Genomic DNA, 14,366 nt, shown 5'->3' with positions numbered 1-14,366 from the left:
TGTTTAGTTACTATTACAATACCCAACTGCCAAAGTAGCAACTTTTATGTTTGAGTTGTCGGCGGCATTGGCTTCACAATGACATATAATAATAGGTTGGATCTCTGAAATTACCTTTCCAGTGTGATTACTCTACCAGCGAACTTTGGGGCTCTATTGCAATTTTTATTTTTCCAGTAATAAATATGATTATAATGACATGTTTATGAGTTTCTCAGATACCATTTTTCCTATAATTTTCAAACATCTAAATTTAAAAATTAGATTACTGAATTAATCTCAGTTTAGCTCCGAGCGATTAGTTAAACTAAAACTCACAAAGCTAAACTTGACAAGTAAATATGAATGGAGAGAGTACTATTTTGACAAACTCATATTTGTCCAATCGGCTTTACAAAGAGGGGTAAAACATTTCCTACCAAGGCTTGGGATTGAGAATGTATAGAGCCGATCACAAACCTGTTTGGGATTGAGGATTAGTATTACATCGTTTGAAGCTTATAAATGTCAAATTTGTTTCTTATTCACAGAAAATAGCAAGGTATAGAAAATATGTCACATATGGCATAAAGACAGAATAGCATAAAAGCATTAACTTTAGCCAGAGGTAGTGAAAGACTAATTACAGAGGGGCAAGCACCCTGCCCAAGGCTTAGGTCAGCTATAGATGACCACAAAACTTTGCAAGGACAGCCAAACAGTCCATTAAACATGGGCAGCATCTTCTCCAAACAGAAAGAAGGCCATCAGAAAAGCAAGAACATCGTCATCAAGGTTGAGTTTCATCACAAAAGCAAGAACGTCATCAAAAGTAAATTTTCCAAACAGAAGAAATTCAAAGAAAATGGTAAAACTTCATAATTGATTTCCTTCGACAACAGTCAGCTCCTTTATACCCTATACGCTGCAAAGGAAGTAAGAACATTTTGAGTTAAAAGTAAAATCAAATTAAAGGCACCAATGTTTCAATAGTTAAGTAGAAGAGGGAACTCAGCTGTCCCTACCATTAGATTGGAGAATGAATGTACTGACAAGACAGAGCACTAGAGTGAAGAGTCTCCAAGATGAATTAATATCAGTGATACCAGAAGGTAACCTACGCATAACAAGAGGGTTCAAAACAAGTTTAGATACCACAATATTCAGAAATCTTTATTACCAGTCATCACATAGGTACAAGTCTGCACTAATAGTAGTGGTAGGGCAAGAGAATATATTCAGCAATTTTAGAATAAAAATATTACAAGAACATAAACATGCTTCTATAAATTAATCACTAAATAACTGATTAAACTAAAAAATATATATTACTAAATTGATTTGAAAGCTGCAACAACCAAAAAAGTATATTGATTACAAATCGTGCATCCAAGCAATTTCATGAGAACTGTAGGTTGATGAGAGGAAATAGAAACCCCCATCTATTTAATTTTTTTGATGAAATAATAGAAACCCCATCTGTTTCAGCGGAGAGGAAAGGAGAAAGGAAAAAAACTGAAAGCCAAGAACTAGAAAGGGAAAATAAAACCCAAAACAGAAATTAAAGGTATCACCATTCACCTCTAAAATTACAGATAGTTCCTTTAGGGAGAAAGGCGGGGGGGGGGGGGGGGGGATGACTTGTTTGGATTTTTGTGTGTGTGGGTTTTGGGATGTTGGGGACCTTTTTTTTATTTTAATAGTTGGACACCTTTGATCTATGCAATGAAATAGTAGACATCTTGCCAAAAGAGTACAGTTCCCATCCAACTCTTTAGTTACCCCCACCCAACCAGCTAAATCTTGAGCTGGCTCCTAGGTCACAAAATTAGGGGCTAGAATTGCCACATGAAGAATGAAGGAATTATCGTAATGTGTTCATGACAGTACTTGTTGTATAGGGGCAAGTTAAATAGCTCTAATTTTTTACAAGATCGCAGTAAAATGAAATTATCTCTTCTGAAAATTCGGCAGAATTCCAAGTGAGACAAAAAAAGTTGTTCCTAAGTCTTCATTCCTCACCATCTTGATCCAATAAATTGGGAATAGTACCATATCATCTTCTCTAATCATTTTCCTCTTTTCAACTAAGTGAGAAATTGTATAACTGTGAAATTTGGATTGGTCTGGAATAATGATCTCACGTATTCATATTTTTGGCAAAAGGATACCGAGAAGGTAGCACATAACATAGCCAAGCCAAAAAAGAAAAATCATAGAACTCACACAATAGCATTAAAAATCCATTTGAATTTAAAGCATGTGCTTTACAATTTTGCTTATAAAAGCACAACCTATGTTGCAGGAAATTGATTTTTTTTAATAAGTCAGATGGCATGAAATTAATCTATAAAATGCCTATTAGATATGTTATAACTTACATGAACGGAAGGCTGTGCAGAGGATAGTGAAAATGATTAACCCTGTGAACCAGAAATTGGACCGCGATCACCACGACCACTGCGCCCACCACGACCCCGAAGAACTCGCCCACGGCCTCTTGTCGGTGTAGAGGAAAGCATAGCAGCCTGCCTAATAGAAGCCCTTTCTCTAGCCCTCTCATTCAAGTTTATAGTTCTTGAGCTCCTATTGACAGGTGAAACCTGTTTTCCTTCTTCTATTTCAGCAGCAGCACTTTCACCCGTACCCCCTTCTTTTGAATTGCTACTATCAACTGGACTGCTTGATGGTTTCTCACCAGTAACAGTATCCACAGTCTGATCAGTTTCTGCAGCAACCTGGTCACCACCATCATTCAACTTATCAGAACTTTCAGCTAGCTCTTCTGTCGCATCAGCTTCATCATTCTTATCATCATCTGGGAGCTGAGAAGATTCTATCTCCCCGGGGTCTGTTGGAGTAAGCAAGAGGTCTTCATCAGTACCAGCTAAGTCATCAGTCTGAGGCTCCAAATTTTCTGGGCTTCCCATTGATAAAATGCTACCTCCTTCAAGATTTCCAACATCTTCAGGATCAGCAATTAGCTCTCCTTCTTCCCTTTCATCCATCGCTAGCTGCTCGCTCTCTTGTTGCACCTGAAATGTCGATTCATTATCTGGAGTAGACACTTCATTAGAACTGACAAGAGTATCATCTGCAACATCTGTTCTATCAACCTGTGACTCAGCCTGATTTATTGCAACAACTGACGGCTCTTCAACCTGCTCGCCAGAAAGTGTAGTCTCATCCTTCTCAATATCACTGGCTTCCTCTTTCAAACCTTGGGTTTCATCTCCAGCATCATGTTCCTCCATAGAAGGCACAGAGTCTGAATTTTCAAAATTACCAGCAGATTTGTCTTCACCGCCTTCTTGAGGTGCCTCCAGATGTTTGGACTTCTTAAGCACAGGTTGAGCCACATCTAAGCAGGTTTCATCCGTGGCAGGAGTCTCTTCTTGTAACTCTGAGGTAGAGGCTGCAGATAGGCGCTTGCGAATTGGTGGTTGAGTTGGTAATGTGGCATTATCTAGAGTTTCTGCATTTTGAGGTGGCACATGCTTCTTACTGTTGGTGGATTCATCTGTATCTTGCATCTCTACATCAGCTAAAGGTTCTTCTGGCTTTGTGATGCGAGGTCGAACCAACTTCCTTCCGGTTTTACGGGTTTCGGAGGTTATCTTCGATAAAACAAGTCTTCTTTCTTCTTCTGCTTTTCCTACTGCAGGAGTGGAAGTCAACAAGCTAGCTGGTGGTGGAGACGTAGCTGCTGGGCCTGGAACAACAGAGCCAGAAAGAGTAGCATCTGGAGCAGAAATGTCAGCAGCACCAGAAACCCCAAGCTCATTACCAACCCGTTCAAAGTCATCTACAGCCTGAAGATATGCAGCAGCAAAATCCTCTAAGTGAGTCCCAGAAAGTAGTTGATCCACTGATGTGCCCTCTGTTTGACTGCCTTTGGTTTGTGTTATCTCCTCAACTTCATCGGTAAGCATCTTCAGAGCCTGCTTATGCTTGTCCATTTCATCTAATAGCTTGGCCCGTTGCTGTCTCACAGTTTCATAGGAATCACCTATTGTCTTTTGAATCTTCAAGCGCTTTGATCTCTCTTGTTTCAACAACTCTTCTCGCTTAGATCTCTCTTGTTTCAACTCTTCTCTAAGACGGTCTGTGATCTTCTCAAGCCCCTGGATTCTGGTGGTTTTCTCCTTTTCTTTATCTTTCAAGGCCTGTTCATCTGCAGCATCAGCAGTTTTTTTCCCTTGTTTAGCATCTTCCAACTGTTTGGAGAGAGCTTGATTCTCTCTAGCCAAATCATCTTTTTCCTTTGATAAGGTGTCTGCCCTATCCTTTTCCTTTAGTAAGTTTTCAGCCCTCTTCTTCAATAGACCAGACGACTTTCTATGTCTATCAACTTCGGACCTCAGCGAGGCCTCAGCTTGCAAAATCTCGTTGATTCTTGATTCTCTTTGACTCAATTCTGTTCTGCTCCTTGTGAGGTCTTGCTCTAAGTCAGCTAGCAGATTCTGCTGCTCAGACATGGCTTTCTTAATTTTCTCCAGTTCTACATCTTTTTCTCTCAGATTCACCTGCATCTGTGAAGCAGCTACTTTCAGACTTGCATATTCTTCTAGGTCAAAACTCTTATACCTCTCAACCAACTCATTAACCCTCCTCTCAAGCTTCTCTTTATCCAGCTTCTGCATTTCAATCTCTTTCCTACAAGCCTCTACATCAGCTTGTCTTTCATTAAGAAGCTTCTCCAGATCCTCTACTTCAGTTTTCATCTTCTGGGCAGCTTGGCGAAGTTTCTGGCATTCTTCAACATTGTGCCTGTTCTCCTCTCTCAATTGCAAGTTACTTTCACGAAGTAAGTTCAATTCTCTAACCTGAAGCTGCAGTGATTTAAACTCCTCTTCACTTAAAACCTGAGCTCTTGAATTCTCTCGCTCAGAATTAAGCGATGCTTCTGCTACCTCTGCTCTCCTCAGAGCATTCTCAAGCTGTGATTGCAACCGAAGTTTTTCCTGTCTCAGCAAAGAAATTTCTGTTTCTGCAATTTCCTTGGACCGTCTTAGATAATTCACAACATTCATCAACCCATCATCACTCTCGGCCACTGTGCTTCCAGCAGATACACCTGAAGATACGCGGTCCTTCTCCGCCAGTTTAATATACAAACCCTCGAGCCGGTCCAGTAATACTTTGTTCTGTTCATTAGCCTCAGTATATTTCTTCTCAGCTTCAGTTTTTGAGACTTCCAGCACCGACAATTCTGCCTCCCACTTGGCCTTCAATGCAGTATTTTCGGATTTTAGAATATCTGACAATTTACGGAGCTCGGATGATTCTTCTTGTAAGGCTGCCAAAGCTTGAGATGTTCTAGTCAGTTCTTGAATTGTTTCTGACTGCAGGATTACCTGTCTCTCATAATTATCTTGAGCAGCACGCCATCTTTGATGCTCTTTGTCCAAATCATCTTTCAAAGTAGTTATTTGAGCCTCCAAATTTGAGATTCGTATCATCTTAGCAGAGGTATCTTCTTTCAGACTGGATATTTCAGCTAAAGCAGCAACAACAGCTTCTTCTTTTCCTGCAGTTGCAGAAGCTGCTTCAATTGACTTCAAATTGCATTCTCTCTCAAGCTCATCAACATGCTTCCTAAGCGATAATGCTTCCTCTTCCATTGATTTTTTCACTCTATCAGCTTCTACTTTGAGGTTCTCATAGGCCAATTCCATCTGCTTTAATGCTTCTTCATTTACCTGAGCAATGCTTTTATATTGCAGCATATGATTTTTGTTAACCTTCACCTCTTCTCTGAGTCTTTTAACTTCTTCAGCAGAATCCATGTTGTCAAAAAGTTCAGTAGAAGAGGAAGGACCACCGTCGTCAGCTCTTTCAGAAACCATTTTTTGCGAAGCTTGCAATTTTTCCTCTAAATCGACAGATCGCGCTTCAGCAACAACAGTTCTAGCTTCAGCAGCAGCCACAGAATGTGAAGTGCTCACCAATTCCTTCCTCATTTCCTCAATTTGTCTCAATGCATTCTTCAGAGCATCTTCTCGCTCAGGTATAAAGTTTCGAACATTATCACGCTGTTCTTGCAATTCTTTCTTAGCTTCAGCCCATTCTTTCTCAATGAGCTTAATATACTCTTCTTGCTTTCTCCTCTCAGCAGCTCTTGCCTCGTCACGAACGTTCTCAGTACTCTGCAATGTATCTAAATGGACCTGCAAACTATGCACCCTTTGTGACAAATTACGTACTTCATCCGAAGCTCTCTTTTCGGCATTTACCAGCATACCCTTTTCATCCTTTAGAATAGAAACCTCCATTTTTAGCTTTTGAGAAAGTTCCTCAGCAGCATTCAATGACTCATAACTTTCTCGCAGCTTCTTCTGGTAGTCAACTATCAACTGTGAGAACTCAACATTTCTTGTGATCACAGCATTATGCTCCTCTCTCTGGAGCTCAAAATCTTTCATATATCTGTCAAGTTTATCTCGAGCAAACTGTGCTTCCAGAGCTGACTTATCCCGCTCTGACCTAAGAGAGATTATCTCGCTCCGTAATCTTGACGACTCTTCTTCAAGACATTTTACACGCTCAAAAGCCCGTTCTTGTGCTCTCCCTAAAACTTCATGAGAAGAATCAGGTAAAAGCATCACTTCCTGCCTTTCAACCTCTGCTAATTTTTGAGATTGAGTATCAGAAGAAACAACTGTATGCTCTTCAAAGAGCTTTTTGTACATTGCCACAGATGCATGGAGTGAATTAATCATCGTACCCTGCTCATCTGCTTTTGCCAGTACCGCATTAACCTGGGAGGTAGCTTTGTCAACATGCTTCTGAAGCTCCTTCTCATACTTTTCCTTCAACTCTGACTCTCTGTCCTCAATCTGGTCAGTAAGGCTCCGAACTAGGCCTCTTAGCTGGACATTTTGTTCAACCAGACCATTTATGTCCTTGTAGCTCAACAGCCTTCCAACATCATCAGCATTAGATTCAGCACCAAACATAATTAAAGAATTTGACACCACAGAATTGTCATTTTTACATCCCACAGATCCACCACGGAATTGTATATCACGACACTCCTTTAAAAGCACCGTCACCTGTTCTTGGAGGTCAACTATCTCTGCCTGAGCAACAGCATAATCACGGTCACGCCTTCTCATATCAGCATTGAATTCCTGAATATTCCTTTCTAAAGCAGTTTGCTGAGAGAGGGAATGCTGCAGCTTTTCACTTAGCACAGCGTAAGCATCTTCCAATCTTTCATGTTCCGCTCGCTCATCCAAGATAACTCCAGCTTTCTCCTCTATTTCACAGAGTACTCGCTCCAGTACATCTTGAGCTTGTTTTCTTCCCAATTGTTCATGTCGCAGTGCATCAACAGCTTCCTGATATTTGGTGTACATCTTAGACAGACTCCAACCCTCCCGAAGAAGTGAAGCAGCTAATGCGGTTCCTGAAACACCAATAGGCAGACTAGGTACGACCATCCGATCATCCTCAACCATGTCACCAGCTTCAATTGAGTTTGGCAATGATTCACGCGAAAAATAACTCAAAGGAAGAAGCTTCAATGTATCTTCTTCTTTTTTTAGTTCCGCTTCGCTTTTCGCAAGCTTATCTTTCAAACATGCAACCTCCTCCTTTAGCTCTTTCTTTGCAGATACTTCTTTCTCGAGCCTCTCTTTATAGTCGTTCTCTATTTGGTTTCCATGAGTCTCCAGAGCTTTAATTACTCCTTCAAGTTCTCCTGCCTTTTTAGACCATTCCGCAGAGCTCTCCTTGTACAACTCCACAAGCTTGTTTAACGTTGCAATCTCACCAGACATTTGCTCCTCTTTTGCGGCTGCAACATCCTTGGAGGATAATAAATCTTGCTCTAGAGAAGTGAACTTCAACTCCATTTCTCTCACTTGTTCCTCTTTTCTCTTCATACACCTACCACATTCATTAATTGTTTTCTCAGCATCAACAAGTTTGGCAGACATATCAGCCTCAAGCTCAGAATGAGCTTTACGCAGCTCCATGAGACAATTGACCTTTTTTGTTAACTCGTCATTTAGCCATGCATTATGCCTCTCAACAAGCTCCTTCTCCTGCAAAAGCCGCGAACAAGAAGCCTGACAGTGTGATACTTCAGTCTCCAAGTCACAGACCCGCACTTCTCTATTTGAAGCAATATCAGTCAAGTGAAGTATCTTATCAAGATAGCTTTTGATAGTGGAATTTTTCTCACTGATCTCCAAGTCTTTCTGCTCTACCAATTCCATCAATTGTCTCTTTGTTTTCCGGAGTTCTGAAGCCTCTGTTGATAACCGGTCCACATCTCCATCCTTTCCAATCTGTTTTAATGTTCCAAAAAAACAACGAAATACAACAGAAAATAAATATCCAACAAAAAAAAAAGAACTTTGGATGGATTCAGTATAGAAAAAATTACTCTACCTTCCATGGAATATTTCATCAATATGTTTTACCCTAGGAATCATGTTCTGGAATAATTTCTAGTATTTGGTAGGGTCTATAAAGTAGATCCAGTGATAATCATACAGGGTAGGGTAGGTCATGTGAAGTAATCAGATGAAGGAATTAGGAATTGTAAATATACTTACAGATTGGAGGAAAGCTTGCTGCTTCTCAGCTTGTGCTTGAGAGAGTTCAGAGAGGCGTTCCTCGAAGGAAGAATTAAGTTGAGAGTACTGCAATTGAAGCGCGGAGTATTCTGAAGAAAGCGAGACGTACTTCTGTTCAAGGACGGAACATGTCTGTTCAGCAGTAATAGATGCAGCATCAGCCTGTGCTTTCACATTTTCCAGTTGATTGTACAAATCGCGAATAAAATCATCAGCTTTCACCGCTACCAAACCGGCGTCTTGCGAACACCGTTCGTATTCCTCATCCGACATAAACACCGGCATCGTTCACTTTCCTTTGTTTACTTTTTCATCAATCTGTAACATCCAAGGGTAACAGGCATAAAAAATAGTCCTAAATTGGAAAAAAAAAATCTCTAGAAGAAGAAGAAGAAAACATACTTTTGTAATACTAGCTAGGGCAAATCAGTTTGTTCTTCGTTTGTTTAATTTTTCATCAATCTGTGAAAAAATGAAGAAAATCATGTTGATGCCCCTAATAATTGCCATCGGAAAACCCTAGAAGAAAAACTTACCGGCTAGGGCAAATATGAAACGACGATGAGCCCCAGTTACTTGACCCTGCTCAAGGAAGCAGAATGTCCATTCCTATGTTTTTTTAACTCTGTCTTCTTTGCCACACTCCAGTTTTATTTTATGTGCGAATTTTTTTTATTTTTTTAATCCTTTTTATGAAATATATATGATATTATATTAATTTTAAATTTTTTATTTTATAGTATAAAAATACTTTTATAATAATCATTTTTATGTGGAAATATAAGGAATATATTTGTAACTCTACTATAAGTAAGTTAAAAAAAAATTGTAGCGACATATTTGAAGTGTAAATTATGATAGTTTAAATTCTTTTAAGCCAAAATAGGTTTTAAGTAATTTTGCGGTGTTTGAATAAATTAAAAAGTGTTTATAAATACTTGATTTTAAGTTAAAATGATAAAAATAAATTACAAATCATAAGTTAAAAATTTTATTTTATGCCTTTTAATTTATAAGTCAAAAACTAAAAGTTAATCCAAACAAGCTCTAAATTGATTCATAAAATACAAAATTCAAATAATTTTTTTCCATTTCATAACTTAAGAAAGGAACATCAGTGGATACCGAAATTTTGTTGAATTAGAATCATAAAAAAATTAAATTTTATTAGATTTCAAGATATATTAGTCCAAACAAATATTGTTATATATATTTGTATTAAGTAATATTTAAGTCTAGTAAATATGAATATAATTAAAGCTTAATTTTATTGGTCTTGTCCATTGATTTGGCCTACAAATGATGAATCATTGGCTAAACCCAAAAATGTCATTTTATTAAAATTACGCGAATAAGCAAACATATACTAGTTAATTAATGGACATAGTTATAGTTTAGTTAATTTACAATTTATCACTAACATTTAGAATTAATTACGGTTCAAGTTTGTATAATTCGCACGTTTGTATAATTTAAAATTTGTACGATATAATTTGTATGACTTTTGTATAATATAATTTGTAAAACTTTTTAAAGTTCAGATGTTTGTATTTGTATAAATTTGTTATTTCGAGTTTATAAACAAAAATAACGCAATTAGCTGCGAATTATACAAACCCGCGAATTATACAAATGAGGCAACTTAAACTATAGCTACAATCCGTAAATATGCAAACTATAGCTAAGAAGCCTAATTAGTTATTTGTGAAACTTTCCCGTTTATTTTAAAGATCCAATTTGGTCCATGTCAATGGCGTGGCATGCCAAATCCAATGAAGGAGTCAATATAATCATGTTACATTCAGATGACAAATGACGATTTTCATCCTATGAACTATGAAGTATATTTTCTCATGATGTTTACAAACTATGTATATGATTTACATTGTTAAATATGGGCTTTCAAGCCAAGCATGTATCTCACGATACAAGGCATATATGTGATTCATGTTTTAACTTATGGCCTCCCAATCCAAACATGTTTTCATGGGCGTTATGCCAAATTATCATATATGAGTTTAAAGCTATCTCATGACCATTTTTGGAGTAATGGTTAACACCGAAAAAGCATAAGTTCATATAATGAATGCCTAAAACTACGTATTTCAATGTAGGTTAAGGATTGTACCATTGATTCAAACTACTCCTTTATATGTCCTTGGTAAAAAGACTTATTATGGATCCACAAGATATGTATGCCTCATACCCCGACAATGACAAGGTATGTGGTGGCTTAGGTGATCGGGTTGATATGATACTTCATGTGCTCACATGATGGTTATATCGGATTAACCTAAAAAGGTATGTTTTGTGAAAATAAAAGATTATTCTTGTGAGTTTGTCTTTTCATGAAATACAATTTTGGTCACCAATTGCAATGAGTTTTGAAAAAATGCATTGTATGTAGATATCCAATTTCATTATCAGTTGCTCAATTTCAGAAGTTTAGTTAAGCTCTTTAGTTGCACTAATTGAATTTTGATAATCATAATATATTTTTTATTTTTTTTATTGCGGATATATTATGATCTTGATGTCTATCATATTCATGTTGAGTTATTCAGCTTTAGCAGTTATAGTACCATTTTCATTCAGTTATTTTACATATCGTACATTTCATGTACTGTTACTATTTAGCCCTTCATTATTTTATGATGCAGATTCAGGAATTCAGACCCAATAGCAGAAAATTTCTTAGTTTCACTTTCCTCAGCTTAGGTGAGTCCTCTTTACTCTCAGAAGACTTAGTCATATTGAGTTAAATATAGTAATTAGTATTAGCTGATTAGCTAAAATTAGATCGGAGGCCTTGTCCCGATAAAAATTACTTAGTCATGTTAGAGGCGTCATAGACAAACAATTAGTCATATATTCTAGTTTTGAACTCGGTGTCATTATGCATCAAAATATTAATAATTTATTTATAAAATATTTTTATTAAACGATCACTTTATTACGATGGATTTCTCAAAAAAGTATGTTTTCAAATTATGCATTTCTCTCATGTCTAGATGTGTGACCATGTTTCATGTCATGTTATGAATATATTCAGACCAAAAATAACATTAGGTATCGATCATGTTCAAAATATAAGCTCAAAGCGTGACAAAAAAATAGTAGACTTGAACCAATTATATAATTTGACGTTAATTGCATACCAAACACATTATTAATTTATGTCCTAATGTTGTAAATAATTTATGAATCCCCACAATATGCTTTTTACGCCTATAAATGGCATAGGAATTTGATGAAAATAAACACACAAAAACTAAGAAATACAAAGTTTACTTTATAACACGTTATTAGCACGAGACTCTACCGTCTCAAAGTTTGAAGGCTAAATTTGAAGGCTAAGGTATTATAATTTTTATTCTATTTAATATGGCTAATCTGACTAAACTTGAGTTTGTTGCCCTTCAAAGCTCAGACAAGAACTAGCTTTCATGGGTACTAGATGCTAAAATCCATTTGGATGCAATGGACCTCGGAGACACCATTAAACTTGAAAATAAAGCATCAAAACAAGATTGTGCTAAAACAATGATATTCTTGCGTCATCATATTGAAGAAAATTTAAAAATTGAATATCTCACGATCAAGGATCCACTCATTCTATGGAATAACTTGAAAGAAAGCATCCAAAGACACGATATGATTGGATGCATTTAAAGCTACAAGACTTTAAGTCTATTCATGAATACAATTCTGTCATGTTCAGAATTACTTCTCAATTGAAACTATATGGAGATGCGGTTAGTGATATTGATATGATGGAAAAAACGTTCTTCACATTTCATGCCTCGAATGTGCTCCTATAGCAGCAATATCGAGAGAAAGATTTCAAAAAGTATTCTGAACTGATTTCTCATCTTCTTGTGGCTGAATAAAATAATGACTTGTTAATGAAAAATCACGAGAATCGACCTACTGGATCTACACCACTTCCTGAAGTGAATGAGGTGTACTCCTACCACGCCGAACATGGAAGAGGTCGTGATCCTAGTCGTGGATATGAACGTGGTCGTGGTCGTAATTATGAGCAGGAACAAATTTCTTTTCCTGGTGTTAATCATGCGCCAAAGAAAAATCAATATAAAAAGGGGGGAAAAGATGAGAAATATGAAGCAGTTAGAAGAAACTGCTTTCGATGTGGCGGAAGGAGTCACTATGAACGTGATTGTCGTACTCTCAAATATTTGGTTGAACTTTATCAGGCATCACTAAGAAAGAAAGATAAAATCCTGAAGCTAATTTTATGGCCAAAAATCATGATGCTTTCACATACTTGGATGTAGTAGATTTTTTTGTCCACCCTGAATGAAAGATAGATTATTTGATTGGTGATGGTTCTGTGCATATGAGAGAATTTAATGATCATGTTAAATATTTATTAATGATAATATTATTAATATTTTTTTATTTTTGTACTGTTGAGAAATAAATTATATAAATGTTTGTTCTTGTTCACATATATTAAAATTTACATATATATATATATATATATTATAAATGTTTGTTCATGCATTACTACAAACTTACCTTTTAGTAATAGACATAAAATAATGTTAAAGATAGCAATCTACAAATTTCCGCTAATAATAATAGAATTTTTATTATGATAATGGAATTTTTTTATGATAATGGAAATTTCTTTATTATAGTGGAAATTTCTTTATAATAATGAAATATTTTTTTTGATAAAATTTACCTCCTCAACTTTATTAAAATCTTTTGATAAGATTTGTCCACTCATTTTATTTATCACTTTATTCATAAATTTTGTCTCCCCTCCATTTTATTTATCATTTTTTTATAAGATTTTCTGCCCTCTCTTTTCTTTATACTTGATTTAGCAAAGTGTGGTATTGATTTGTTACTACTAATTTGTCTATTATTTGATTTATTTGATTCTCTTTATTTCAATAAAAGGGAGTAATGATTTTATATATGCTATTGCGATGAAAAATTAATCAAGACTTTAAGTTTTTTATGATGACTAATAAATTTTTTTTATATCCACATAAATAACTATCATCATTTTTATATATTATTATATTATCTACCTTTTACTTTAAAATAAATAAATAAATAAAGTATTAATAAAGATTTATCTCATTCTTTTTGAAGACATGGATAATTTTTAAAGCAATTATGAAGACATTTGCTTGATTGATTCTAGTAAAACGCATACGATATTTAAAAGTGAGAAATATTTCTCATTTAAGTATGGGCAGTATAAATGTCACTACGATTTCTGGTAGTGCTAATTTGATTGAGGGCTTCGAAAAAACCATTATAATTTTGCTCAGGGGAACTAAACTCATAATAAATAATGCTATATTTTCTCCTCAGTCTCAGAGAAACTTGGGGAGTTTTAAAGATATTCGTGAAAATGGTTATCATATCAAGACAATTGATGAAATGGATCTTGAATATCTGGGTATAACCAAAAATATCTTCGAGCAGACATGTGTTACAGAAAAGTTTCCAGCCTTATCTTCTAGATTGTATTGGACAAAGATTAGTGCAATTGAGGCACATTCTACAATAAATTAGAAGTTTACTAATTTCAATATTTTTGTACTTTGGCATGATTGTTTGGGACATTCTGAATCTATAATGATGAGACGAATTATAGAAAATTCAAATGGACACCCATTAAAGAACCTAAAGATTCTTTCAAATGGTGATTTTTCTTGTATTGCTTGTTATCAATGCAAGTTAATTGTGAGACCATCACCAACAAAAATTGGGATTGAGTCCCCTGTGTTCTTGGAATGTATACATGGGAATGTT

At 36.0% G+C, this 14,366-nt stretch overlaps 1 protein-coding gene across 2 annotated transcripts; it reads right to left on the bottom strand.

The window, feature by feature from the left end:
* Positions 1-342: 342 nt before the first annotated feature.
* Positions 343-9,200, bottom strand: LOC129899134 (nuclear-pore anchor). 2 transcript variants are annotated; one of them, XM_055973957.1, is made up of 7 exons: positions 9,104-9,200; positions 8,970-9,029; positions 8,547-8,885; positions 3,096-8,276; positions 2,361-3,014; positions 1,005-1,096; positions 343-904 (listed from the first exon to the last, which is right to left on the bottom strand). In XM_055973957.1, exons 3-5 carry the CDS (start codon positions 8,850-8,852, stop codon positions 2,397-2,399), a joined length of 6,105 nt encoding a protein of 2,034 aa, XP_055829932.1. In that variant the 5' UTR covers positions 8,853-8,885; positions 8,970-9,029; positions 9,104-9,200; the 3' UTR covers positions 343-904; positions 1,005-1,096; positions 2,361-2,396. The 2 variants fall into 2 exon arrangements, with proteins under 2 accessions (XP_055829932.1, XP_055829930.1); XM_055973955.1 differs by having other exon boundaries at positions 2,361-8,276.
* Between the last annotated feature and the right edge of the window lie 5,166 nt (positions 9,201-14,366).

Source organism: Solanum dulcamara, chromosome 8 (assembly GCF_947179165.1).
Source record: "Solanum dulcamara chromosome 8, daSolDulc1.2, whole genome shotgun sequence".
In the NCBI taxonomy this organism is placed as follows: domain Eukaryota; kingdom Viridiplantae; phylum Streptophyta; class Magnoliopsida; order Solanales; family Solanaceae; genus Solanum; species Solanum dulcamara.
Note: the sequence above shows the minus strand (reverse complement) of the source record. Positions and strands in the feature narration are given on the sequence as shown.